Source organism: Talpa occidentalis, unplaced genomic scaffold (assembly GCF_014898055.3).
Source record: "Talpa occidentalis isolate TD23 unplaced genomic scaffold, MPIMG_talOcc4v2.1 talOcc4.14, whole genome shotgun sequence".
Taxonomy (NCBI): Eukaryota; Metazoa; Chordata; class Mammalia; order Eulipotyphla; family Talpidae; genus Talpa; species Talpa occidentalis.
In genome coordinates this window covers 78,898,740-78,926,201 of record NW_023601433.1, presented here as the reverse complement: position 1 = coordinate 78,926,201, position 27,462 = coordinate 78,898,740, and the positions used below count along the sequence as shown (strand labels likewise).

General features: G+C 55.4%; 1 protein-coding gene across 4 annotated transcripts; it reads right to left on the bottom strand.

Moving 5' to 3' along the window:
* Positions 1–23,261, bottom strand: MSI1 (musashi RNA binding protein 1). 4 transcript variants are annotated; one of them, XM_037511044.2, is made up of 15 exons: positions 23,189–23,261; positions 22,979–23,019; positions 22,353–22,434; positions 22,168–22,252; positions 19,193–19,234; positions 17,545–17,637; positions 13,943–13,991; positions 12,686–12,768; positions 11,498–11,615; positions 8,143–8,223; positions 6,834–6,890; positions 4,106–4,174; positions 3,185–3,372; positions 2,692–2,755; positions 1–1,765 (listed from the first exon to the last, which is right to left on the bottom strand). In XM_037511044.2, exons 1-14 carry the CDS (start codon positions 23,245–23,247, stop codon positions 2,714–2,716), a joined length of 1,089 nt encoding a protein of 362 aa, XP_037366941.1. In that variant the 5' UTR covers positions 23,248–23,261; the 3' UTR covers positions 1–1,765; positions 2,692–2,713. The 4 variants fall into 4 exon arrangements, with proteins under 4 accessions (XP_037366941.1, XP_037366942.1, XP_037366943.1 ...); XM_037511045.2 differs by having other exon boundaries at positions 3,185–3,339; XM_037511046.2 differs by lacking the exon at positions 6,834–6,890.
* Between the last annotated feature and the right edge of the window lie 4,201 nt (positions 23,262–27,462).

The window sequence follows — 27,462 nt, the reverse complement described above, 5'->3', positions numbered from 1 at the left end:
TTCAAATAATTTATTAGGAATTTAAAACTGAAAATAAAACCTGGAAAAAGAAGTTACAGATGTGGAGAGAAGAGACACCGGAGGGTGGTAACTTGCTGGCTTCGAAACACCCTGTAACATCTTTTTTAAAAATTCCCCAAACAAATCAGAAAACGGAATTCCAGGGCCCTTAGCCCAAGGGTGGGCCCTGCGGGATGGGGGTGGGGTCCAGGGGAGGGGAGGAAAGGGAAGCCAAGTCTCTCGTGACTCAGCTCAAACGTGTAGAAAATTAAAAATAAAAACCAATAAAATGCAGCTTTCTTTTATTAGGAAACATTAAAAAAAAAACCATGAATAGCCGCGCATCTCAGTAACAAAGATTATTGCTTTGTGTTCTCAGGGCTAATAGGTTAAGCACCTCACACAGACAATTAACTCTCCAAAGGGGGTTTTCAGGGGTGGGGAATATGAGGGAGAAGGGAGATTAGGTCCCCAGCCTCAGACCTGGGGGAGGGGGAAACAGAGATAGGATGACAGCGGTGGGTGGGCCTCTGCCCTGCCTCACCAGCCGGGTCACTCCAGTTCAAGAAAAGTCAAGGCTCTGAGCCCCTTTTTCCTTTGACGGGGGCTCAGGGACTCAGGGCTGCCAAAGGGCTCTTTCCAGGGGACTGCCCTGGTGGGAAACTTCAGTGAGAGAATGTGGGGGTTCCCTGAGAAGCCCTTTGCTTTCCCCTAGGGTCCACCTTCCCAAAGTGCCCCTGATGCCCACTCATGGGGTTGGGGGGACTCAGAGCAGAAACCATGACGGCCCAACCTAGGCTGGGGGCAGGGGGAGACCTTTGGAGAGTTAATTCCTTTCCAGCAGCGGTCAGGGCGAGCCCTACTCTTCCCTCGCCCCATACCCCACACTGGGTTTTCGGGGTGAGCAGGTCCAAGGCCTTGACCCCTAGGGCCTGAGAGAGCGGGCCTGCCTTGGCCACAGTTGAGGCCTGCAAGCTTACAGTAACGGTGTCTGAGGAGGGGGCAGAAACATGGGGGGAGACCTTTGCCGGGTGGGGCAAAGCGATGCCCTCACCCCCAACGGGCCTTAGAGAGGGTGGGGGCGTCACCTCACAGTATTTACATATGATACAGGACAGGATGCTTCCAGGGGCTCGGCCTGGCCTACGCAGCCCTGTCCTCTCCAGGGCTGGAGGGAGGTGGCCAGGGGCCCACACCCACATAGACAATTTGTTCTCAGCTGGTGGGGGGCACCTGGCCCCTTGCCCCCTGCGGCCTGGGGCTTCACATTCACAAACCTAGAAATAGTTTTTTAAAAAACGGTTTCTTTAAAAAAAAAAAAAAAAAAAGGAAAGAAAAGGAAGGAAAATCAGAATAAAAAAACAAGGTTTGGGGCTGTGGCCTGTAGCAGGCCCCCTCCGCCCTCACTCTAGCTATGCACAAATACAAAAGCCTTCTGGGGGGGCAGTTCTATGGGGGTGCGGCAGGGTGGGAGGGGCGCAGACCCAAGAGGAGAGGATAGGAGGTGGGTGTGGGGGGGCAACCGGCTAATCCAAAATAAATAAAAGCGGGCAGGACAGGTGGGTGGGGAGGGGCCAGGGACAGAAGAGGGGGAGGTTAGTAGGGAGCCAGACGATGTCCAGGGGCAGCAGGGCAGGGCCAGGGCCCAGGGAGTGGGGGGCAGGCAGTAGCGGTCCCGAGTCGCTGCGGGGGGAGGGGGCGCGGCTGCGGCTGAGGTGTCCCGCCCCCCTCGCTGGCTCACACGTGGTCCTCAGTCAGCTGCAGGCTGGGGCAAAGCAACACAGGGAGGTTATGGAGATGAGGGCGTCCTGCCCCATGACCCTCTGCATCCACCTCCCACCCCTGCCTGTCTTTTGGGACCCCCAAAACACACATACCTCCAAGCATAAGACTTAGCTCCCCAGATTTCAAATGGTTGTATTTATTCAAACTTCACCTTCTCAGAGACCCCATTTGAGCCTCTAAAGTAGCCCCCTCATGTGCCATGAGTTGTTCCACTGTCCCTTGATTTTGTGGAATGAGCGAGGGCTTCTGTCTTACCCACGCCTCTGTCCAGGCATGGTGCTCAGTAAATTTACTTGTGTGAATGAATACGGGTGAAATGTGACTGGTTCACACCTGGTTACACACTGCATGACGACTGCCTGCGCAGGGCTGTCTTCCTTTCTCTACACGTGTATGTACGTTAACCGCAGCCTGTTTTAACAGTTGCATAGTATTCCTTTAATGCATACGTTTCCGTTGAGCCGACCACTCTCCAACGGATGGGCATTTTAGTGAAGTATCATTTTGAAGATAAATGCCTAGATGTGGAACTGCTGGGTCATTGGTGCTGGGCACAAATGTTTAAAATCTGGTCAACCACTACAGTCTGCCCTTGGGAAACGGGGAGCCAAAACACTTTGTCTGCCCCTCCCCCCACGCCCCAATGCCTCACGGAAGCTGGGCTTTAGCAATTCTTAAAAGAACCCTTCGCTGACAGGCAGAAAGTGCCGCATATTGTCATTTTCACTGACACAGCAGCAGCCAGCACAGCTTCTCCTGTTCACTGGCCATAGCTGGTATGAAGGTCCGTGTCGCCCACTGGATTTTGGGTTGCTGAAGGCGGGAGGGTGTCTGTATCCCAGACTGGGTTGCCTACACCAGCCTCCCCAGTGCCATCCCCTCCCCAGACCCTCTCCACCTCCTCACCTCCTGCCACCTGTCTCCTGCTTCAGTGGTACCCATTGGTGAAAGCTGTGGCAATCAAGGGGCCCTGGAAAGAAATGAGTTTGACTCCTAGATTCTTTGGGGGGAGCAGGGAAAGCCCAGGGACTCCTCTCCCATGGAAACCAGGAGGAAGGCACAGACCCACATCACCCCTCCTGCAGACTGACTAAAAGTCCCTGGGGTAGGGCCTGGGGATCTGCATTCCTGGTTAAAATTTAGGGCACCCCTGAGCTAGAAGCCAGTCTCCGTGCAGGCAGAGGTGGCGAGTCTCATGGCATGATAGCCCCCGAGCTCACCTTCTGCCTAGTATGGTCATTAAATGTCCACTGAACGCATGATCACCCCCACTGATTTCCCCCCATCTGCCCGTGACATTCTTTTCTCCACTTCTTGCCTCCCTTCTGTTCCCAGAGACAGACAAAGCCTTCCTCAGGGGGTCTCGGGGGTGGGGAGGTCACCAGGTCTGGCCACTCACCCCAAGACTGTGGCCGAAGCCGGTGCTGGGGGCGGGGCTGGCAGCACTGATGTAACTGCTGACCCCTGAGTCCTGGTTGGCTGCCCCATAGAGCTCAGCCATGGGGCCGGGGCTGGTGGTCCCCAGGAAGCCCCCTGTGCGGCTGGGAGTCGAACCTGGAGGGGGAGCCATCGTCCAGGGGTGAGAGCCTGGCAACCCAGAAAGAAGACGGTGATAGCCCCGGCGCCCACTGTTGCCCATCCATCCCCCATGCCTCCCTTCCCCACCTTGGCCCCCACCCCTGCAATCCAGTAGGAACTGTGGGTCACCTTCTGGAGATCTCTCCAAGTCTATCCGCCACGCCATGTGTAGCCTGGACCCCCCATCACCTCTCATTTGACCACTTAGCCACCTCCGCCCAGACAGCCAGGCCTCCCCTCTTGAGCTCCTCAAACACAGCTGAGCGCACTTTCTAAAGTCAACATCACTCCACGGCTTTCAATGTTTGTGTCTCTCCAGGATCTGGTCCCTGCTCCTCCTCACTCCCCACTCCTGCGCTCCACCCACGCCGACTGGCTTCCAACCTTTGCACCTGCTGCTCCTACTGCCAGGCAAACCTTCCCTCCTCTTCGCCTGCAAGTCAGAAGTCAAGAGGCCCCCTGCTACCTGAGCGCCCCTATTGGAGCAGTAGCACCCTTAGATTAGCACTTCCTGAGGCCCCACCAGTCTGTAAGGTCTAGAAGGAAGAGACCATGTGGGTCTCCCTCCGGGCTCCTTGCTGCTGCCGGAGTGACGCCTGGCCCCGAGCCCAGTCAGCACTCGGGGAGCGAATGACTTATGTGAGTCCCTCTGAGAAGGGATGGCAGGGACCACCTCCCCTCCCCTCTAGATGCCTTTGTCACCCGCGTCCCCTTCCCCACTTCTGCACCCAGAAGGCCTCACCTGTCCCTCGAACCACAGCTGCTGCTGCTGCCGCCGCCGCCATGGGTCCGTAAGCGGTGAGAGGAATGGCTGAAAGGAAAGGTGTGGGCGCTTCAGTGGGGCGGGGAGAGGACAGAAGTGGAAGGGCCCCCGCCCCACGGAGGGGTCACTGCAGTCCCAAAGGGAGACAGAAAGAGTTCCCTGGGTTGGCTTCTGTGCCCTGGCCCACAGGGTGGACAGAGAAGGGCTGGAAAGAGGACCCCAAACTCAGGACGGGGCTCTGCGCTGCTCTGAGCATCACCCGCAGGTGCTCCCTCCTCCAGGGAGTGTCCTTGGCCAAACTGGGACCGCTAGCCCAGAGATATGGGAGGCTGCATGGCTTCCCACCCCCAGGGAGGGGCGGACAGAGGTGCAAAGCGCCAGGCCTGTGATGTCAAGGCGGATGGATCCTGAGGTGCAGCTCACACCCCTCAGCTCCCTATGGGGTCAGCCTGAAGCTGCACCCCAGTCAAGGCGACAAGTCTGCTTGCTGCCTTTTGCCATCCGGATTGCTTCCCTCGCTCCCCTTCTCCCGAGAAGATGTCCTCAATACACTGTGTGCACGGGCTCCCTGCCTTGGGCTCCCCACGCCCCACCACCTGGCCAGAAATGCAGAAAGGACCACCCCTTTCAACTTCACTCAGCTTCTTTTCTCTCTTCCCCTATTCATATCCCCTTGTTTGCTCTCTGCCTCCAGAGCACCTCACACCTGGTCTGTACACAGCAGGCATGCAGGAAGTCAGCTGAAGGAGTTGGCGGGGCCTTGCTTAAACACCCGGAGGTGTGAGCCTGGAGCTGCCAGGGGCTGGGGGGGAGAGCATCCATTACTCCTGCCTCTGCCCAGTGGCCCCCGAGGGGCTACTGCTCAGCCTAGAGCCAGAGTTCTTAGAGCTGGTGTTGCCCTTAGGAACACCAGTCTTCCATCCCAAGGGGCACCCCTCGGGGCTGTTTTGATGGCCCTGGACTGGAACCAGGGATCCTAAAAAAGACCCCTGAAAACCCTTAGCAAGGCCAGGAACTGGGAGGATGAAAGTGCAACACAGCACAGCCCCCACACCATGGAGAAGCCACCCCTAAGATCTCGATATGGTTGGCTCCTTCCCCTCAGACATCACCTCCTCTGAGAAGCCTTCCCTGACCAGCCTGGCTCAGGCAGCCTCTTGCCACCAACCCTCACACCTTCGTGCATCTTCCTACTTTATTTTCCATGTCGGTGCTCTTGAAAGTCTTTCATGCCTCTGTTGGTTTACTCGCCTATTGCGCCCCACTAGAATATCAATTCCAGGGGGGCAGCCTCCTTGTCTATCTTATTCACTGTGCTATCCCACTGCCTGCAAACTGATGGGGCACCAGGAATATTGATGGCCTGCAAGGAGAAACACCCACATCTCCTGAAGGCGAGAGAAAGGTTTGGACCCCAGACTTCCAAGAATTGCTGAGCTTTGAAGCCCTTTCGACTGAGAGGCCTGTGTGTGAGGAGCACTTCCTCTCCCAGTCCTTTAAGGGCTGGGCCTGGCGCTGAGGTCTGATCTGGGATCCTTTAGGCGTTTCCACAGACCAGCGCCAACATGGACGACCTGGGCAGGCGCTATCACAGCTATCAGGAAGCGCTCATTTGAACAAGAATTCCTTTCTCTCTCTAAACGTCAAGCAAGTTCTGTGAGAGCAGAACCTGGCAGTGTCACACAGTAGGGCCTCAACATGGAGTTCTTCAATGAGCTGAAAGGACCCCTGCACCTCCCACCATCTCCCACTTTGCGGGTCCAACCCCCTTTTGCTCGGGAGAAGCGCCTCAAGGACTCTCTCCCCTTTCTTCATGGCATGTTCCTCTTCCTCTTCCCCTTCCCCATGTTGGGGGCCCCCTGAGCACCCTTGGAAGGAAGGTCTCATCTAAAGCAGCATCCATGCTCACGTCCTCCACATACGGCCAGGTTTAGGGGGGAGAGTCTGGGGTGGGGTGGGGGAAGAAGCAGGTTGAACAGAGAAACCTTGTAGTCCCCCCATCTGCATAGTCTTCTCCCTCCCCCGGGGTTTGGCCTCACCCCCAGCTCGGGAGCTGGGTTGCCTGGTGGGCCCAAGGGAAAGCTCCAGCTGGAGAAATGGGTCTGGATGGTCCAGGATCTTCATCCCTCTTGCCCAGAACTTGCAAATGGGCAGCCTGAGGCCTGGGTTCGGCCCACAGGGAGAGTTCATTTGGCCGAGGGTGTTTGAAAAGTCTCGAATCGGTTGCCAACGTTTGAAAATAATTGAAAAATACATTCGAAAGCAAAAGCTGGGTTTCTGTCCTCCCTTGGAAAATGAGGTCTGAAAGTCCTGGGTCTGCACCCCCTCCTAGCAAGGTTGGCAGGGAGCGGGGAAGGCACCCCCCCATTTTGTCCAAATTCCTACCACACCCCTTCTGCTCTGAGTTTGAGACCCTGGCTCGCTCACCGTTGGGCCCCAGAACTTACTCACTGCCTGGCACATGGAGGCACTAGATAAATATTTGCCAAATGGACGAATGAGTGACCTCACCTTCATCTGCAGGGCTTGGCCCTACACCCCAACCCTAAGGGCCTGTCCACACAGGCTGGCCCGCGCCGGGGTACAGCCTGCTGTATTTCCCACAGCGGAAGGGCCAGAGGGCCAGAGAAAAGGGTCCCGCTAACTCCAAGGGAAGGTCCCTGGGTCCTTTCTTTCTCCCCATGTGTATGAAATCCGAGCGACTGACCTGTAAGCTCGGGGAGGACTGGGGCGCTCGGGAGAGGGGTCCGCTCTACACGGAATTCTAAAATGAAACGTAAAACAGCTTAGGAAGATGCAGGGAGGCCCCACGGGCACGGCCCAGGGAGGGTAAACACACCCCTATGGGGACACTGGGTGGGAGGACAGGCCATGCACAGGACCCAAGAGTTGGGGATGAGAGAAGAATGGTCCCCGCGGGCAGGGGTGGGAAGGAGACAGACAGGAGGCGCAGGGAGAGAGCACCAGAGCGGGCAGAGTTGCCACCTATACCTCGGGCAAGGGGTGACGCTGGATCTACCATTCCCGGGGGGGGGGGGTAGGGGGCTTTAAAAGGCTTGACATTACTCTCTATCAGCTCCCAGAATCCTCCTTTTCTCGCTTTTCCTCTTTTTTTTTCCTTCTTCTTCTTTCTTTATTTTTTTCTTGGGTAGCGAAGGAGCCAGGGAGGCGTGACTGAGGAAAGCGATGGCCCAAGAACAGGCCAGGCCTGGCTTGGGATCCCAGTTCTAGCACTTTCTAGTTGAGTCACCTTAGTGAGTTACTTTTCCTCTGTGAGCCTGGTTCCTCACCTATAAAATGGGGGGAACCATTCCTCCCCAGGAGGTTATTGTCAGGATCACACAAAATAATGTATACAAAGGATTCCAGGCTGGACTGCCCAACAGGCAAGGGATGCGAGTGCTTGGGGCCTCGCTAAAAAAAGTAAGACCAAAGAAAAGCTGTGTGAAAACAGGACTTTTGATATTTCAAAGAAAAGTGTAATGAGTTATCATGGGAAAGTCCCGAATTTTGTTGGGCTTCCTGCCACTCGTTTTAAGGTCTAGGGTCATTTCCATTTTGAATTACAAACAAGGGTGCTGTTATGTTATTTTCTGCATTCAGTGTTTCAAAGTCTTGAAAGGGCTCAGCATCCCATGAGGTCATTATAAGTATGTCCATCAAGATACAACTGACATTGGCCCTCAGAGAAGACCCGGTCACAAGCCCCATGCCCTCTTTGGTGGAAGTGGCAACCCCAGAGTGGGGTGAAGAGGAGAGAAAGGCAGGAGATAGGAGAGATGGGCCGGGGAGAGAGGGATGCCATGCAGGGCCAGGCCCAGAACCCCTGTCCCCAGCTTCTGGGGAGGGGGGCAGAGTGGGGAGAGGCCCTCTTCCTCACACATGCCCTTCCTTCCAAGCCTCCATCCACAGGCAGATCCCCCCCCAGCCATGCACCCCAGACACCTCCCTGAGAAGTCGGACTGCCCAGGAACCGGGGACATGCTTAAAGCAGAGGGATACTGCGCAGGACTTACCGGGGAACTGGTAGGTGTAGCCAGGGGCGAGGCCTGTATAACTCCGGCTGGCATAGGTTGTGGCCTGGAAACCAGGATAACCTAATAGGACAAAGGGGCTAGCATCAGGCACAGATTGGACTCTGTTCTTCAACACTCTGCTCCAGCCACACCAGCCTCCCTCCTGTTCCTCAAATTCTTCCCACCTCAGGACCTTTGCACATGCTGCCCCTCTGCCTGGAACATTCTCCCCCTAGGTTTTCACACGACAGTGATTTCTTCTCTTTGTGCAAGTCTCAGCTCAAGTGTCACCCCCTCCAGGAAGTCACCCCACATGAGTCCTCCCTCCCCTCAGTTATAATATTTATCATGTTGCCCTGGGTTTTTCCTTTCATAGCACTGATCATTATCTGTGCATCTCAGGATTTCTGTAAGCACTGATTTCCTCTTTCCCACCTTTCATTTCTACATCTCCAGCACCAGTATGCTGCCTGTTACTTAGTATGAACTGAATAAACTTTTGCAGTTTGGGAAGAAAAATCATAAAGTGAGTAACAACAGTGTGATTGGGATTCACATTCAGATCTGCTTCAATACTCTTAACCATCACTCTCACTATTTGCCAGAGTTTTCCTTTTCTTTTTAATCATCTTTTTTTTTAAAGATTTATTTAATTTACACAAGCACTGGGTACAGTCAGAAGTGCAGAAGGGTGAAAGAATTCACCAGAAACAGGCAGGGAACAGAACAGGCAGACTGACAAAGTACACTGCTAAGGGGAGCAGCGGGTTGCGGCAGGAGAGGTCTACATGCCATGTGGGACCCTCGCTGGTGGCCAGGGATTGAACCGGTGCTGCAGAGGCTGCAGGCAGCTTCGGAGCCCAGCGCTCAACTGCTGCGCCACCAGGGAGGCCCTCTTTTTAATCATCTTTTAAATCTATCACCTAGGGGAAAAAAAGCTAGAGACAGAACAACTAAATGAATACCTGATTCTGGCCTGGATCTTGTTCTGGAAGGCAAAAATATGCTATGTAGAACACTATTGGGTCAACTGATAAACAGCAGCTAGTATATTAAAACACTGTATCCAGATAAACGTCTAAAGTTGATAACTATGCTGTGGTGACATGAAAGAATATCCCTGATTCTTAGGAAATACATAACAAAGTACTTAAGAATCAAGGGTCATAATGGGGCCTCCTGGTGGCCTAGGGGTTAAGTCTCAGCACTATCACTGCCACGGCCTGAGTTCAATCCCCGACTAGAGAGCTGACCCACACGGCGCAGCAGACCTCTCCTGTCTTACCTGCTGCTCCCATCAGCAGAGTATTTCAGTAAATCTGCCCATTATGCTCCCCACTCTGTCTCTGGTGAACCCCCCGCCCCCCGCCTACCACTGGCCTATACCTCAGTTCTTCTACACAAAAGTAAATAAAAAATAAATAAATAAATAAATAAATAAATAAAGGGTCAGAATGCATGTAACTCATCCTCCAAGGAGTCACAGAAACATCACGAGTGCATTGGGCTATGTGTGTATTGTACGTGTGCACAAAGGTATGTTTGTGTACACATGTATTTACACAACACACAGAGAGAAAAGGACCAAGCAAATAGGTGTAATATTAACAAGAGTTGAAGCCCATAAGAGGTGTGTGGATGTTCTTTATGCTACTCTATGTTTCTAAATCTGAAAATATGAAGCTACTTCCACATAGAAGTTAAAAACAAACAAACAAACAGGGCCTCCCCTGGTGGCACAATGGTTGAGCTCTGGCTGCGAAGCTGCCAGCAGCCTCTGCTGCGCTGGTTCGATCCCCGGCTGCTGGTGAGGGTCCCACATGGCATGATAGACCTCTCCTGTCACGCCCACTGCTCCCCTCAGCAGTGTACTTCGGTCCTTCTGCCTGTTCTGCTCCCTACTCTGGCTCTGGTGAATTCTCTCACCCTCCCGAGCTTCTGACTGTACCCAGTGCTTGTATAAATAAACAAACAAACAAACAAATAAATAAATAAATGAATAAAAAACAAAAGCTCCAAGAGAAGACTGTGCCCACTGGAGGATGCTCTCCTTTCCACCTTATTTGTGACCCCAATCCTGACCCTCTAGTCCAAGCCATGGAGCAACTCTGAATTCGTAGGGCACCTCTCTGTGAGCCCCTCCCTCATTCCTGGCATAAAGACTCCCCTTTGCAGTTCTTTTACTGTTTGTGCACATCTCCCCAAGTGACAATGACCCATGCTCACCTCCCAAAGCTCACGGCCACCTTTACCTCCTCCAAGGAGCCTCCCTGGCCTCCAGATACGTTTAGATGCCTTCGTGGGTCCCCCATTCACTCTCTGGTAACACTGACTCCTGTCTTCCACGTAATGGGGAGCCCCATGAAGGAAGGTTCTGTCTCTCAGAAGCTGCTCAACCAATATTAGTTGAATGAATAAAATGAAGCAGCCTTCTTTTAGCTTTCTAAAAGCCTCTGGGGCTTTGTAAATGCTGTTCCTTCTGCCTGGAACACATTTTCCCTTCCCTCCCTGCCCTGCTCTCCCATAAATTAGTCCCCATTCAACCCACAAACTAAACTTCAATCTAACTTCTTTTCTGGCTCCATCAAACTCCCTGTGACCATGCTCCCCTGCTACCCTATACTTCTCCATCCTAAACTTATTTATGTTCTTGTTTGGTCTCCCTGGCAGACCACAAAGCACCAAGAAAAGTCACTGTTGTACTTCCTGACATTTACAGTTGCTCAACAGTTTTTTTTTTTTTTTAATAGAGGCATGTTTTATTTATTTATTTGTTTGTGTATTTGTTTGTTTATACAAGCACTGGGTACAGTCAGAAGTGCGGGAGGGTGAGAGAATCCACCAGAGCCAGAGCGGGGAGCAGAGCAGGCAGAAGGACCGAAGTACACTGCTGAGGGGAGCAGCGGGCGGTAGGAGAGGCCTGCGCGCCATGTGGGACCCTCCTCTGGTGGCCGGGGAGCAGCCGGGGATCGAACCGGCGCCGCAGAGGCTGCGGGCAGCTTCACAACCCATCGCTCAACCGCTGCGCCACCAGGGAGGCCCTGCTCAACAGTTATTTACTGGATGGATGAATGGATGGATGGACAGATAGACGGATGTACTATAATGGACTGATGGACCAATTGCTATGGAGCAGCTGGACAAATCTCCTTGCCACCACCAGAGGGCAGCACCCCACAACCAAATGGCCCCACCTTCAGTAGGGCTGCCAGACCTGAGATTCTTGGTCCCTCTTCCCACCTAATGACTCAGGCAGGAGGCGACCACAGAGGCGATGCCACACCCACACAGCTCCTGGTAGCCTTGAGGGCAGTTCCAGGCAGGAAGAAGCTGCAGGTGCGGGCCTGGCACGTACCCAGCATGCCGATGCCCAGCATGAAGGCGTCCATTCCGTAGGGCATGACTCGAGACCTCCCGCGGGCAGAGCCCGTTGGCGACATCACCTCTTTTGGCTGGGCTTTCTTACATTCCACCTGCAAAGAGACCGGAGGTCAGTGTCTCCTACAGACCTAGGATCATGGACCCTCCTGTTCCCAGACAGGCCTCTTCGTTAATTTCATAGTTACCATTTATGTAGGCTTACGACGTGTTAGGCACTGTCTAAACAGCTTTGCATGCAATGGTTCACTGAATGCTTACAGCAACCCTAGGATGACACTGCTGTCACTCCCATTTACAGATGAAGAAAGCGAATCTCAGAGAGGGGAAGTCAACTGCCAAGTGACCAGAATAGCAAGTTGGTGGATTTTAACCCGAGTCTCTCTCCTCTAACTCAGTCACGCTCCCCTACCATCCCCAGCTTTACTGAGATATACAGGAGCCCCCTCTTACCTGCAGTTTTGCTTTCCATGATTTTAGTTACGCACGGTCAACCACAGTCAGAAAATACACGTACAATAGGGTATTTTGAGAAAGAGACCCCATTCTTGTAACTTTCATCACAGTATATTGTTGTAACACTTCTATTTCATTATTGTTGTTAATGTCTTACTGTGCCTAATTTATTAAATTATTAATTATACTTTATTATAGAAATATAGAAATGTATATATATACACACACGCGTGTGTGTGTGTGTGTGTGTATGTTTGTGTGTATCTATGGGGTTTAGCACTATCCACAATTTCAGGCATCCACTGGGAGTCTTGGGATATGTCCCTTGTACATAAGGGGGTGGGCTGGGAGGGCAACTAGAACTGACATCTATCACTGTGTTAGTTAAAGATATATAGTCGGGCCTCCCCTGGTGGCTCAGTGGTTGAGCGCTGGGTTGTGAGGCTGCCCGCAGCCTCTGCAGCACCAGTTCGATCCCCAGCCACCAGCGAGGGGCCCACCAAAAAAAAAAAAGATGCATAGTCATGCTTTGTAACCATCAAGGTTACACTGCCTTTCTGTCTAGATTCCCAGGGGGTGGGAAACCTGGCTCTGTCCCCCTTGCTGTGAGCCCCTCTCCCTGTATACAGAACCTCTGAGCTTCCCTGGCTGGCTCAGCCTGGGCCCCATTCTCTCTGTGCACCTCCACTGCCACGCAACCCCAGCTCACCATTTTGTTGTTGATTTCATGGAAGTGGATTTCACACACTTTCTCCACGATGTCCTCGCTCTCAAACGTGACAAACCCGAACCCTGGAGGGGAGGGAGGCAGAGGGCAATGGCAAAATCAGAACCAGAGCTCCTGGTGAGAACCCAGCCTGGAATCTCACACTACCATCTTGCATAGACCAGGCTCTGAGAGTTAACGGGAGGCTCTGTCCACAGCCCAAGAACCTCTCGACCACCCACTGAGATGGGGGCCCTACTCCCAGATCACAACGTGAAAACCAAGGCTCAGCAAAGTGGAGTGACTTGTCCAAGGGCACACAGCAAGCTCCTTAGTGGCGGAGCTATGATGGAAGTCTACTCAACATGCCTTTTCTCTTCCTCAGATGCTTTCCAAAGAAGGAAGAAAGAAGACACATAAACACTTATTTAAACTTGCACAAAGGTACCTATACCCAAACAGGTTTGGACGAAGACACACTTACATAAACAACACACAGGTGTACACACATGCACACGCCTAGGGACCCTTATATCACACAGACACTGGCTGGTGCTCACAGAGGCCCCTGCAACATTTGCATGGTCACACTGACACCAGGTTTACACAAATATTCAGACACAGACACATTCACATGCACGTATGCACGTGCACACACACACACACGCACGCATACACACACACACACACACACACCCCACTCCCCAAACAAGCTAAAAGATCCGAAGCAACTGGAGAAGCAACCCCGCCTGGTATGCCCCAGGGACTGGAATGGGATTTCTCAGAAGGCAAGGCCCTTGGGAGAAAAACAACCAGGCAGTGTGCACACGGTGGCCCAGATGCTCACAGGTTCAGGGGCAAGGGGCTGGGCGCTGGGCTTGCCTGGGGTGGGGGTGGCAGCAGGAGCAGACTGTCCAGGACTGAGGAGTCAGCATGACCCTGGGGCAGCCTGGCCTAAGCTCTGGTTACCAGGGCAAGGTAAGCCCAGGCAGACACGGCTAGAGCAGGGGTGAGGGGGTGGAGAGCTCAGCTGGGGTGGGGGGAGGTCTGCTCCTCTCGGGTGTCTGCAATTCGGCAAGTTTCTAGCACAGGAAACGGAGGGACAAAAGCCTTCTGTAAGGCCAGGCCCGGGAGAGGATGCAGATCCTCGGGGATAGGATGTCAAGAGGCGAGATGAAAGGGCAGCTGTGACCTGCAGCCCCCTGGCTGACCACAGGCCCCAGCCCAGCCTGGGAGGGGGAGGGGAGGGGTCACACTCACCTCGGTGCCGGTTGGTGGTTTTGTCGAACATCAGCATGGCATCATCCACCTGAAACAGAGCCTGCCATGGAGGACCTACCACAGACCAGGGGGCTCTACCCCAACCCAGGAGCAGGGGACCCCTCGCCCACTCCTCTCCATCCAGAGCAGGCTTGATCTCCAGCCTGCTCCCTGGGCTGGGGACAACCTCCCAACTACAAGCCCAACTGGATGCCTCAGCACTCACCATGCTCAGTGGACCAGCCTGCAAATAGGAAGCTCCGATATGTGCCTGGCACTTTGCCCCCTCCTCCTCTTTACATGCCTAGCGTGGTAACAGCCTTGCTTTGTAGATAAGAAGTCACCTGCCCAAGGTCAGAAAGCCCTAGACCAAGTCTGGGAGGAGGAGGCACAGAGTGGGTGCTGAAGGAGATACAGGAGCAAGTTCCTTTTTGCAAAAGGCCAGGAGGACAGCAGTCACTCCAGCCAGACTGGACTCCCTCTCCTGGTACAGATCCTTTCCTCTAATTGAGGTTTCCTTTGGCTAGAGGCTGTAATTAAAGGAAGCAGAGTTCAGTGCCTGGGCTGCTTGCCTCCCACTGACTGGGGGAGGGGCGAGGGGTTGAGAAAGGAGGAGGGTCCACATCACTGCCCTCCCCTGGACCCCAGACTTCTCTTCTTGCTACCCCCTCCAGGTATCCCCTTGGATACTCGGTCAGGCCCCAGCTTCCTTTCTGCAGACTCATCTTCCCTGTGCCTTCATCTGGCCCCATGGCCCTGCCAAACTCATTCTTCAGCTACTGTAAGGGGTCAAGCTAAGGTCTGAGTCAACCTCCATGGAAGCAAGGACTGCCCCTGATCCCTTTCCGCGCCCCCCCCCAACCCCCCACCCCCGGCCTTCCCATCTCACCCCAGCTGCTGACCCTCCTCCACATGGTCAGATACCCAAAGGATGAAGGAGAGCCTCCTGAGTCACCGGGCACAGCCTCTCCCCTACTTTCCTCTCTTTCCAGGTTTGTCATCTGCCTCATTAAAGTGGAAAGGGCAGCCCCAAGCAGGGTGGTCCTCCAGCTCCCCTTAGGCACCAAGTTGTACCAGGCCTCCGATGTTCCCCAGGGAGAACCAGGACCCCACTAAGCCAGGAGGCAGCTGGGTCTCTGGAGAGTCTCAGAAGGAAATGACATCACCCTCCCCAAGGAGCTTTCTGCAGGGGGTGGGGGGGGGGCAGAGGGCTAGGGGAAGAGGTCTTGAGGAGCTGAGTACCACCCTCACGTCCAGCCTCATGGACCCACGTGAGCCCCAATCCCACATCAGCTAGACCATCCGAACTGGCAGACACTCTGGGCTCAGCACATCTTCCCCATCACCTTGCTTAACCCGTGGAAAGGAGAGACCCAGAAAGGAGGGTTGTGATAAACACACAAACTTTGAGTAGGACAGCCTGGAATGGAGTCTTAGATCCTGCTGTTCGGGTGACCTTGGGCAAGTGGCTTTAAGTCTCCATGGATTTGGTTTCTCATCTGCAAAATTGATCTAACAGTGTCTAGCTTTTAGGGAAGGGTAACAATGAGATAAGTGGCAGCACCTGGGAGCACTGTCAGGCCACCATCAAGAACAGCCACTGTGATCATCTTTATTGTGGGGGGCTTGCCACAGTCACATGGGGTGAGTAGCAAAGCAAGAGAGCGCAGCTTGAGGACAGCGGCTTGAAGTTTCTGGAAGAAGGCAGCTGTGCCTGTTCTGACCGTGCCTACCCACCCCCATTCAACACCCTGACTTGGGCTCAGTAAATGTTTTCTGAATGAATGAGTGGGAGAACCAGGCACACCCTCCTTCCTCTCCTGCAAGCCTGGAGTTCTTGCCTGACCCACAAACTCATTCAGCTCCAATCCGCAGCCCTCTCCCCTGCTCTACCCAGCCTGCTAAGGCCACCCTCTCCGGCCCTGCAGACCCTCCAACCTGGGCCCTGGCTCGCAGACCCCTAGTGCGGTGATGGGGTTGAGGTCAGGCCAGGGAGCAAGGAGAGTGGCTGGGAGTCCGGGGGACCCCCTACGGTGTCCCCTCCTGGGGCCAGCGGAGGGGAGGGAGGTTCCCAGCCCAGTGTCCTTAATAGGCTTCGGTCTCCATGGGAACCTGGGGGTAGGGGGCTCTGGCAGGGGGAGGGGAGCAGGCCGAGGCCTGCTGACCAGTGGGAGCCGCCAAGTTCAGCGGCGGCTAAGCCTGAGTGGCAGCCATGGCGGCTGACCATTGTTCCCCCCTCGGCCGCGGCCCCTCGATCCGGGCGGGGGGGCCCCCCGCCGCGGGGCCCTTGGCATTCCCGGCTGTCCCCCTCGCTCCCTGGCAGCCTATTCTCCAGCTCCCCCTGGCCTCCCCGGGCCGGTTTCACATGCCAACGCCGATTTAGGCCCGAACAAAAGACGCGGCCGCTGACGGCTTCTCCTGGGGCCCGGTTGCCATGGCAACGCCGGCCCCGGGGGCAGGCGGCCTCCAATCACAGCTGCTGGATCAGATTAGTGCGAGCTCTAATGCTCGGCGCTCAGACACAAAGACACCCCGCCGGAGCCGAGCAGGGCCTGCTGCTTCCCAGGAGCGCCCTTCCCTCTGGGGCCCGGGCCGCCGACCTGCCCTGCGTCCTGGGCCCCGGTCCCCGCCGAGGCGCCCGAGCCTGGGCCGCTGGCCTCCACGCCGCCGGGTCCCGCGGGCCTGGGGACCGCCCACTCTGCCCCCGCCCCCGCCCCGAGATGGGGGCCTGGAAACCCACTCAGTCCTGGGCTCACCTCCCATCTCCGCAGCCACCTTCTCCTTTGCCAGGTGCCTAGCGGGGGAACTGAAAATGATGGGAAAGTAGAGACCCCGCCTGCACCCGGACTCCCCTAAGAGCAGACCAGGGTCCCCAGCACTAACACAGCAACCTCACTTCACCCTCAGGCTACAACTGGGTCCTCTCTCAAGGTCTCCGTGGGACCTTGACATTCACATCGCTCACCTTTCTGGTGAAACCCTACTGTCTCGTGTGGCCACATCTGCTACTTGTTCGAAGACTAAAGAGCCCAGAAATTTAAGCTTGATGCACCTCAGAGATGAGGACCAGTCATCTGGGACCATTAGGAATTTGGGGTGCTCTCATCATCTTCCTCCATAGCGAGGGGATCAAACCCATACACACATCCCAGCTCCCACCTGCTCAAGCAGGGTGCTGAGTACAACTGGGAGTCATATTTATTGCCTCCTTATCATCCTCACCAGAAAAGAATGGGGGAAGGTACAACCGCCCATGCCCCGGACAGGTGCAAACTCCCAGGAGGCCCCTGGGGTGACTGGATTGAACTGGCTATGGGAGCACAGCCTCCCTAGGGAGAATGAAGATAAGCAAGAGAAAAACACAGGGGAAGGGCAACAACAGGGACAGCTACTGTGTGGTTTCTTTCCCTGGGGATGTGTCCAGAGGCCCCCTGGATCAGTCAGGAGGTACGGGGTGGCTGGCCTGGCCTCACCCACGGAAGCATCCAGCCCCCTCTTCACCTTTCACAGGAACTGGAATGACCTGGCTGGACTCCCCTTGCTACTGACCAATTCTATAGCCCCAGCAAGAACCCCAGCACGCACCCCACATTTTGACCCACCTTCCCAAACTGCTCAAAATATTGCTTCACGTCTTCCACCGTGGTGTTCACCGATAGTCCCCCCACAAAGATCTTCTTCGTTCGAGTCACCATCTGTTAGGAGGAGGGAATGAGAAAGTGGGCATCTGAGTCCTGTGGCCTACCACCACCAGCAGGGGCTCGAGCCCTCCTGCCAGGGCGCCAGCTGACAAGCTCTCTGTGGCCCCAGCTACTCAGAAGGCCCCCCCAAGCTGCCGCTCGGACCCCTGCCTCCAGGCCTGTCACAGGCAGCTGTGCACCCCACACCCTGGCTGGCTAGAATATGCCTCCCTTTGGCCTCCCTCCCTGGGCTCTGTGTCCAGAAAAATGCCATCTCTAAGAACCAACACAAGGAAGGGGGTGAGTTAGTCATCCAGATCTACAGCCTACCCCAACGGCCCCACCAGCCCCCTTGGAGAAGCCAAGGTCTGCCACCAGGTCCCCCTGAACTCAACGCCGACATTTTGCTCATCAACCTCCTCCCAACTCAACCTCTGGCAGCCCTGTGGCCCCAGCCCTGTTTTAGGAAGAACACATGGTCCTAATTACCCCAGGAGCGCATGGCTAATCCACGGCAATTCCCAGCCCCATCCTAACACTAAAGCACCTTCTGTCACCAAACTGCTTAATGGAATTAACCCAATTCCAACCATGTGCTCCCTGGTGCGGCTTCCTTCAAATACCTGCTCTATAATTGCTTTCAGGCCCTCTGCTGGACCCAGCCAGAGATGCCCCTTTCCTGTCTCCTAAAATGTGCCCTCTCCCTTGGCCGGAACAGGAGCTGGACACCATGCTGGAATCCAAAGCTCCAAATCTTAAAGCGTCCCAGTTCCCACCACCCCACTGCAAAGGGGGAAACATCCCCTGGAGAGCAACCTAGTAGTAGGACACATGATAAGTCAGCTGTCTTAGGGGTCCTGGCCCCATGTACTATAATCCCCTTCCCTCCTGTCCCCTATAAACAGACCTCTTAAAAATTAAGAAGTGGCTAACGAGCCAGTCCTGGGATCTGGAATGGCATCTCAGGTCCCTGCCCTGCAGCAGCAGTTTTGAGTGCTGCAGAGCTCAAGCGCTCAGAAAGCGCTCTGTTTTCCACACACCCAGAAAAGTCATCAAGCACCAGGGAAAAGAGAGCGCTTGGGAGGCAGCCAGAGCCCCCAAGGTGAAAGACAACAGGTGACAAACTTCATGGTCCCGCCCCCTCTGCCAGGCCAACACTCCACACCCCAGAAGTGGGAGGGTGACTGGCTGGGGGGATGCAGGAGGAAGTCAGAAACAGCTCAGCCTCAGGGGGAAAGTTGGGCCTGTGTCTGACCCCAGAAGCACTGGGCACAGGGGCTGTGATCTCTGTGGTGAACGTCAGGCTCAGGGTCCAAACTGTACTGGACTGGAGGGGTCCCCCCTTGATGTAATGCATGCAGCCCCCTCCCCAACCCGCCCCAGGGTGCAGATGCAGAAACAGAGGGTATCTATGATTCACAGAGCAAGGGCATCAAGAATCCCCCCTCCACACCCTAGCCCACTCAAGAAACACTCCAAAGAGTTTCAGGAGGTATCTTCTACAGAAGGGAATGCTGGGAAAATCACCACCCGTGGTGACAGAGCTGCTCCCAGGCACAGACACACCTACCTTAGGCTGTGCTCGCCGAGGAAAGGCCACCTTGGGATCAATCTGGAAGAGAAGGGAGAGGTAGAAGGGGTCTTGGTTATCACACTGGAGAGGGTCACCACTCAGCCGTCAGCCCTGAACCTGTATCAGCCTAGGACACAGAGGTGACAGAAACCACCACAGCCTCTGGCCAGCAAGGGTAGCGGTTAAGCATTTAGGCACTAGAGTCAGTCTAGTGAGTTTGAACCCCACTTACACTGCTTTCCAGCTGTGAGACCTTGGGCAAGTTACTTAACCTCTCTGAGCCTCACGGAGGAATTCACCTGCAAAATGGGCAAATAACATCTGCCTCAAAGGGTCGTCTGTGGATTATTTGAGACAGTGCTGACAAAGCACTTAGCACGGTGTCTAGCTCACAGCAAGTACCAAAAAAGAAAACATAAAAAGTAAGCAAAGTCTTATTCCTTCAAGCACCAGGTGCATAGACGGCTCTCCCCACCTAGCTGATGTCACAGGTACCTGGCTAGGTGAGGCTTGCAATCCAGACTTTGGAAGCTTTGTGAACAGAGATATGCTTTGCCTGAAAAAAGCTTCAAGATAAAAGTTCATCAACCACCAGGGGTAGAGTAAGCTCTGTTTCCCCAAGACTATGGCCACCTACCAGCCTCCCGAGGAGGCCAGCAAACAGCTGAGTAACGCAGCTAGGATTGTGGGGCAGGGGAGCAGCCCTCAGGCTGTGTCGATGTCCCGGGGCATGGGGCTTGGGCTCAGAAACTTTGGGTCTTTGTGATCTTGGGACCTCGCCTCTGAGCCTCAGTTCCCTCATCTGCAAAGTGGGGACAATCACACCCACTTTCCCCAGGGGCAGCCACAGGGAATCAAATGAGATAACGTAGGTGAAAGCAGCCCTTTGTGAGTTGCCCTTCATTGCACAAACAAAGGTGCTATTACCAGCAGGTCACCTTTGCCCTTGGCTGTGAACAACCAGAGAGAAAAAGCAAGATGCACCTGGGCACTCCTGGGTACTACGCCCATACTGACAAATAGCCAGGGCACGGGACACCGTGATCAGACAGGCCCTAGGAAGCCCCAGCAGCCCAGCGCTTTGCAGCCCGTAGGGGTGGGCACAACTCAGAAGTTCACCAGCCAATCGCAGGGAAGATCTATCTTTTCCCAAAGTTCCTTCTATTCAAAACTCAGCTTCATTCCAGGCAACTGGCTCTGGCTGCTCTCCGCCTGAACGGCACGAAACCAGCGTCCCCCAGTGGAACCTGCCCATGGAGAAGGAACCTCCAAAAATCCACGCTGGGGCAACGTCTTGTCCCATGGGGGATCGGGGAGAGTCAGAGCTGCCAGTCACCTGCCCTGTCTGCAAGGGGGACTTCGACCTCCAGGGACACATCCGTCCTTCTCTTTTTCCCAGAAGTGGCCTCCCCGGCCACCAGAGCACCTCTCAGACGGCCCCCTGCGCAGACCCCGGTGGGCAGATGGTACCCAAGCCACATCCCGCAGCCCCACGCTGCCCCATTCCTGACACGCCCCACCTCCACCCTGACTCACAGCTGGCAACATAAATAAAACCCAACAAGTAAATAAAAGGTGAAAGTCGGAACCCAAAATAGACTCCTCACAATAAACCTCCCCTCCGCTCCACCCCACCCTCTTCCCCGGGCCCGAGAGTGCCAAACACAAAGCCCTGGCCTGCCCCGCGTCTAACCCAGAGGGATGCCCATGTCACCCTCCTTCCTCCTCTCTCCCTCTTTGCCCTTATCAATCTTTCATGCCCCTGCCCCCAGCCTCAGTTCCAGCCCCTAAATCTCCGCTTCCTGAGCGCTGCAGAAGCCACCAGTGCATTCTGAGGACAGGGGATGGTAGGAGAACAGGCCGCTTGATGGCAGATAATCACCCAAAACAATAGGCCACTGTCTCTCCCTTCCCAGCCTGGGTCACTCAGTCTGCGCCAAGAAGATCCTTTCAGAGTCGGCAAAGTTGAGGCCTGGCCTCATTTGCTCATTACTGCAAGCGGGAGTGGGAGCCACTGGGCAGAGATAACAGGAGCTGGGGACAGGCGGTAATTTAACAAATTCTTGGGCACAACCAGCTATTGTTGCAGGTAAACAGGAGCCAGTGACTGACCCAAGCAGGGAGGCCCAGAGCTGGGGAGAGTGGGGGAGTGTGGAGACAGATCACACTGTCCCGGCCCCTTGGCAGCTGGTCACCCCATCAAGGAGCAACCCCTCCTCCGACTTGCTCCTTTTCCCTCTCCCCTTGAGCTGGGGCCAGGGCCAGCGCCCCCTGCAGGGCCCAAGACACCAGGGAGCAGAGGGACAGAGGCAAAATGTTCTAGGAGTTTGGATGCCAGCAAGCTGCCTCTCCCCAGACCCAGCCTCCCAACCGTCAGGAGGGTCCGGGTGCCCAGGACAGCGAGGGTCCTAATCATGAACCCCTGCAGGGGCAAAGCAGGTCTGAGTCTTCCACACAGAGCAATAAGCTCATTGACCAAAAGTCAGGGGCAAGAGAGGAGGGAGGGAGGGGGCAGACTCAACGATGCTTTGCCATTGCTCTGGGGGTGGGGGGATGTGGGGGGCATCGCAAAGCCAAATACTAGTGAGAGTTCAGAGAAGCCAAGGGGTGGGTCACTCACTGCAGGCCTGACTCACCCAACTTGGGCTAGAGGAGGGCCCTAGCCCCACCCCAGCTCCTCTCTGAGGCATCAAGATTAGTGCTTAGAGGGAGGGGGTGGTAACAGCTTCTTTCCTCACCAATACTGGAGGGTTTGGGGGTGGGGGTGGGGGGCTGGACCCTCTCACGGCAGGCCTGGGATTTTATCTCCTCCCTCCTGTCCCCTCAACTCCAGTGACAAAGTTTCCGAGCCCAGCACCTCCGAAAACTCCCTCCTTCCTAGAGGACCCCTTCTCCACTGGGGAGAGCCCTGACCCTCTCCTCCGGCAGCCTCCCTCTCCCAAAGGACCCCCGAAGCCCCGAGGGCCACTCACTGTTTTGGAGTCGAGCTCGTGCCGCGATTGCGCCAGCACTTTATCCACCCCCGCCTGGTCCATGAAAGTGACGAAGCCGAAACCCCTGCGCGCCGTAGTGAGGGAGAGGCAGATGGTTACAAGGCAGTGAGTGGCGGGGGGGGGGGGGGCGAGCCGGGAGCAGGAGGAGGGGGTGAGGGGCTCACCTGGATCTCTTGGTCAGGGGGTCCCGCATCACCAGACACTCCTTCACCTCCCCGAACTGGCCGAAGTACTCGCGCAGCCCTTCTGCAACCACACACCCGCCTTCGGACCAGCCCGGCCCGCGCCCTCCCCCCTCCGCGGTCCGCTGCCCCCGGTGACCCCCGCGCGGCCCGGCCGCCCCCGCGCCGAGCTGCCCGCGCGCTCCCCGCCGCGCCCCCCGCCCGCGCCCGGCGCCCGCGGAGCCGCCCGGCGCCCTCCGGGCCCCAGGAAGCCGCGGGCCGGGCCGGGCTGGCGGGGGACGGCTCCGGCCGGGTTCCCGCCGCTCGGAGCCGCCTCACAAAAGTTTGAGCCGCAGGTGCGAGCGGAGTTGGCGCTGCCGCCGGCGGGTCCCGGGGGCCCAGCCCACCCCCGGACGCCCCCTGCGCCCCGCGCCGCGTCCCCTCCGCCCGCCGGGCCGTGCGCGCTCGCCGGCCGCCCGGCGCTCGCGGGGTCCCCGGGCGGGGCGCGAAAGAGGGCGCGGGGGCGCCCGGGTCAGCAGGGCGCAGGGCCGGGCTGGGGTGTCCGGTTCCGGGGCGCCGGGGTTCCGGGGCGCCCTGCCAGGCCGGCGGGCGCTCCCGGGCTGGCTCACCCTGCGTAGTCTGCCAACTGAGTCCCCCGATGAACATCTTGCTGCGGGAGGAGGAGAAACACAAAGGGCCCGCGTGAGCGCCGGGCGCCGGGGCGCAGGGGGCGCGGGCCCGGGCCCCGGGGAGGCCCGGCCCGACCCGGATCGGCCATGTTGGCGGGGCCGGGGCGAGCGCGGGCCGGGCAGGCCGGGTCGGGCCGGGCCGGGCCGTACCAGGGGTCGTGCGGCGAGTCCGGGGAGGCGAGGCCGGGCTGGGGCGCGTCAGTCTCCATCGGGAGCCGCGGGCGGCGCGGGCAGCGGAGCGGCGGCGACGGCGGCAGCGCTCGGCGCGGGGCAGATGAGGAGCGCGGCGAAGGGGGCCGGACGGACAGGCCATGCTGCCCCCTCCCCCGACCCCGCTCGGGCGGGCGGGCGGGGACGGCCGAGGGGAGGGCCCGCCGGGGGCCGACCTGCCGGCTCCTCCCCCCGCCGCCCTGCGCGCATAAAGCCCCGCGCTCGCCCGCGCGCCGTGGAGGCGGCGGCCCGGACCCCGCTCCCGCCGGGCGCGCGGGCCCCGAGGGCTGGGAGACCCCGAACCCCGACGGGGGCCGGGACCTGGGCGCGGCCGCACCCCCACCCAGCCCGGCGCCGGGCCGCGGGAACGCCCTCCCGGAACGAAGCGCTCCCCGGTGCCTCCAAGGTAGCTCGGCTCCCGATCGGGGCCCCCCAGCCCGCTCGCTCAGGTCCCCGCTACCCAGAATTAGGAGAGCCCCAAGCTCCCCGGGTCGGGAGGGAGAGAAGCCCAGAGCCCCCAGCCCCCACCACGTTCCCGCTGGCGAGAGTCCCCCCCATTCCCGCAGCCAGAGGGAGAAGCCGCCCTCGGAGCCCCCCACTTTCCTCTGAAGCCCGTGGGGGGCTTTCCCTCGGTGCCTTTCAGCCCCACATTGCCCTTATCGGATTTGGGGAGCCCTCTGAGGGTCTCATGTCCTGGAGAGCCTCCGTCAGCACCCCAGTAGGAACCGTGGGAGTCTTCCCAGCCCCCGATGCCGACAGCCGTGGACTCCAGGGTCTGCTGAGACAATCCTCTGTCCCAAGCCTGGGTTCCCAGTTGGCTGCTCCCCTCGCCCTCCCTTCCCCCTCCCGCCCCAAACTGGAGTGTCCACTGTTTCTCTCACTCCCTGGCTCACGCTTGGGAGCCCCACTCTTGACTTAGTCTGGACTCAGAAACCCGGTTCCAGTCACCACCGCCCCTTCGCACCAAGACTGGGGGAGAGGTCAGTGCCTCTCAGGGCTCCCCTCCACGGTGTAGAGCCCAGCTCAGCTGTGCCCCCTGTCCTGGGAGTGACTCCCTTCTTTTGCAAAGTTCTCTGGGGAGGGCGGAGGGCATGGAATTGGAAAAGCCTAACCCGCCTCCCCACTGCACTTGGAGTTCTGGCTCTCAGTCCAACTCTGGGGGAGACTACTACCTGCCAAGGCGAATGCCTTCTCTTTTCCTTTCTTCTCCCTACACCCCCATCTTCTGGGTCTCTAAGATCCCTCAAGGCTCCTGGGAGCCACCTCACCCTCCCTAGGGACCCTGAGAAAATCCTTGCTGGATCACCTCTGCAGCCAGGACGGTTCTCTTTATTCCTCCATCTCCATGGCCATATCCTCGCCTCAATTCTCTAGTTCAAATCAGCCAAGATGAGGTCAAAGCAGGACGCTAAGGCAACCCTCCTCCCCCCAAATCCCCAGCAGGGTCTCATATAAGCCATATAAGCCCCTCCCTCTCAACTCACCTCCCACCCCTCCGCTCCCCCCATCCTCAGTAAGCCAGTGACAACCCTTGATGACCACCAGTCCCTTGCTCACCTTGCTGTCCATCCTCCAGCCAGCCACCTTTTATTAATGTGTGCAGCAGATCTGACCACAACCCCTGGAACAGTGCCCATCCCCCTCTTCTTAGTATACCTTTCCTCCCCACCCCACCCCCAACCACCACACCTATAAGAACTTGAGAGACTCAAGTTAATGGTTTCCTTGGGGACCTTCTGGGAGCACTCAGCAGGTACATCCTGCCACTCTGTGTGCATAACACTGGAAACAAACTTGCTTTTTCCTGTTTTTATCACCCTCCTTGGCCCCAATTTCTCAGCATCCCCTGGGCTAGGGGCAGGGGCCACTCCACACAGGACACACCTCAGCACCATCACACGAACTAGAACATCAAGGTGTGTCCTGGGAGAGACACAGATGAGGGACCGCAGGTAGCACTTCCAGTATTAGGTCTAAACTACAGTCTTCTTGGTGTAAAATGGGATCAATGGGGAGGTAAAGAGGGGAGAGGAGCCCCAAATGAGCATTGATTTGTATGCTGGTGCTGTTGGCCAGGTGACTTAGCACATATGGATAAGGGTTATTTGTTCAGAGTCAGTCAAGTTTGCTGAGTAGTAGATTGAGGTAGGGTCCATTTGTTAGTGTTCTCATTCAGGACCTCAGAGAAACACCTACTTGCTCTCCCTACCTGGTTCGCTGCACAATAACATGTGGGGTGTGCTTACAGAAGGCCCCTCCCACTGAAGGTTCACCTCAGCCTGGCTGTGCCCATCCACTTTGTTCACGGTAGGGGCAATGAGGCCTTTTAGGGGTAGCCCTCATGGGACAATGCAGCTGCAAATGCATGATCCTCATAGTAAATTGAGGATCTCAGCAGTATTAAGTGAAAATGATCTTTAGAGCAACCGGCCCAGACTCCAGAATTAGGAGATTAGAGGATGTGGTTCCTGCTCTTTCTCTCTAGTACTACATAAACTGAGCATCACTCAGAGAACTGAAGAATAATTTGCTTTATAGTTTAAAAAAAAAAGTGCCTTTGAGAAAGACAGCCGCAACTGACATTATACCCAAGCACTGAGGTGCAACTTGGCGCATTCGTTCATTCCACAAATATTGATTGAACATGTGCTACCTACCAGGCCCTATCTTAGATGCTATATTCCTAGCACCTACCTTTGTGAAGCTTACTTGTCAGAGACAGGAGTCAGATAATAAATGGATGGGTGGATGGAAGGGTGATAGACAGATAGGTACCTCAGTTAGATATTGGTAAGTACTGTGGAGAAGGAAGGGAGATAAGGAGGGTGAGAGGTATGGGAGAAGGAGCGATGCAATTTTGAATCAGGACAGTTCTCACAGGAGAGTGATGTTTTAGCAAAGACTTAAAGGACCATTAATTTGTATTAGCCAGAGCTTGCGTGTAAGCAAAACATCTGCATTTCTTGAGAGCAAAGATAATTGATATTCATAATTTGACTTTCATTGCTCTAAAACAGTGGTTCCCAAACCATAATGTGTATTTAAAAATCACCCAGTGATTTTCAGTAGACGTAGGGGATGGGGGCTATAAAATCTGCATTTTTAAAACAAGAACCTGTATCACATGATACAGATAGCTGAAGACTTCGCATGGAAATTTCCTGGTGCTTCTCTTGAAGAAACACTGCTCTAAAATATACGAGAGCCTTCTAGAATGACAACAATAAAATTAAAGGTTAAATTACAGTCCATGTGGTTTTAGTATTGAGAGTATTTCACTGTGTTCTCATTCTTTGAAAATGCAATACCCAAGCAAATCCCTGGATTACCCAGAACATCCCATTTCTTGTCCGTGCAGGATAAGGGAAAATTTATCATAAGCTGATTAGCAGTCAAACATTTATAATCACTCTATTTTGCACCCTCCCCCTCTTTTTTTGCCCTAATTTTCTCTAAATTTTTTCTTTCCCAAAATTTCTGACTCAACTAGCAGATGATTGGCCAGGGTAATGAGAGCACTTGATCAAAAGTCAAAAAGCAGGTTGGTTGTGGACCCACCACTGTTTCTGATTGATTGAATCTAGGGATATGCCACTCAGTCTTCTGAGTTTTCCTTTCCTCTCAGAGTTGCTGCAAAACTTACATGAAGCCATGTTATGAAAGCACCTTAAAAACTCTAGAGCACTGTGGGAAAGACATGAAATCCCTGTGACTGCATTCCTGAGCCAGTTAATTTGACCCGGTTCAAGTTGGGTTACCTTTAAGACAGTGAGTGCAGTATTGGTGTAGGATATACATATAGATCAGTAGAATAGAATTGAGAGTCTGGAAATAAACCCTCAACTTATCATCATGTGCTTTTTGATAAGGGAAACAACCCAATTCAATGGAAAAAGAATAATCTCTGTAACAAATGTTGCTGGGACAACTAGCTGTCCATATGAAAAAGAATCAAGTTGTACTTCTACCTCACACCATATACAAAATCAACTCAAGATGGACTAAAGACTAAAATGTAAGGGCTAAAACTATGAAGAGGGCTAGATGAATCAAACACCATTAAAATTAAAAACTTCAAAGGACACCATCAAGAAAAAGCAAAAAACAACCTGCAGAATAGGAGAAAAATTTTGCAAGTCATTTATTTGATAAGGGACTTGCACCTAGAATATTTAAAGCCATTGTATTCCCAATAATGACAAGATTAAAAACAA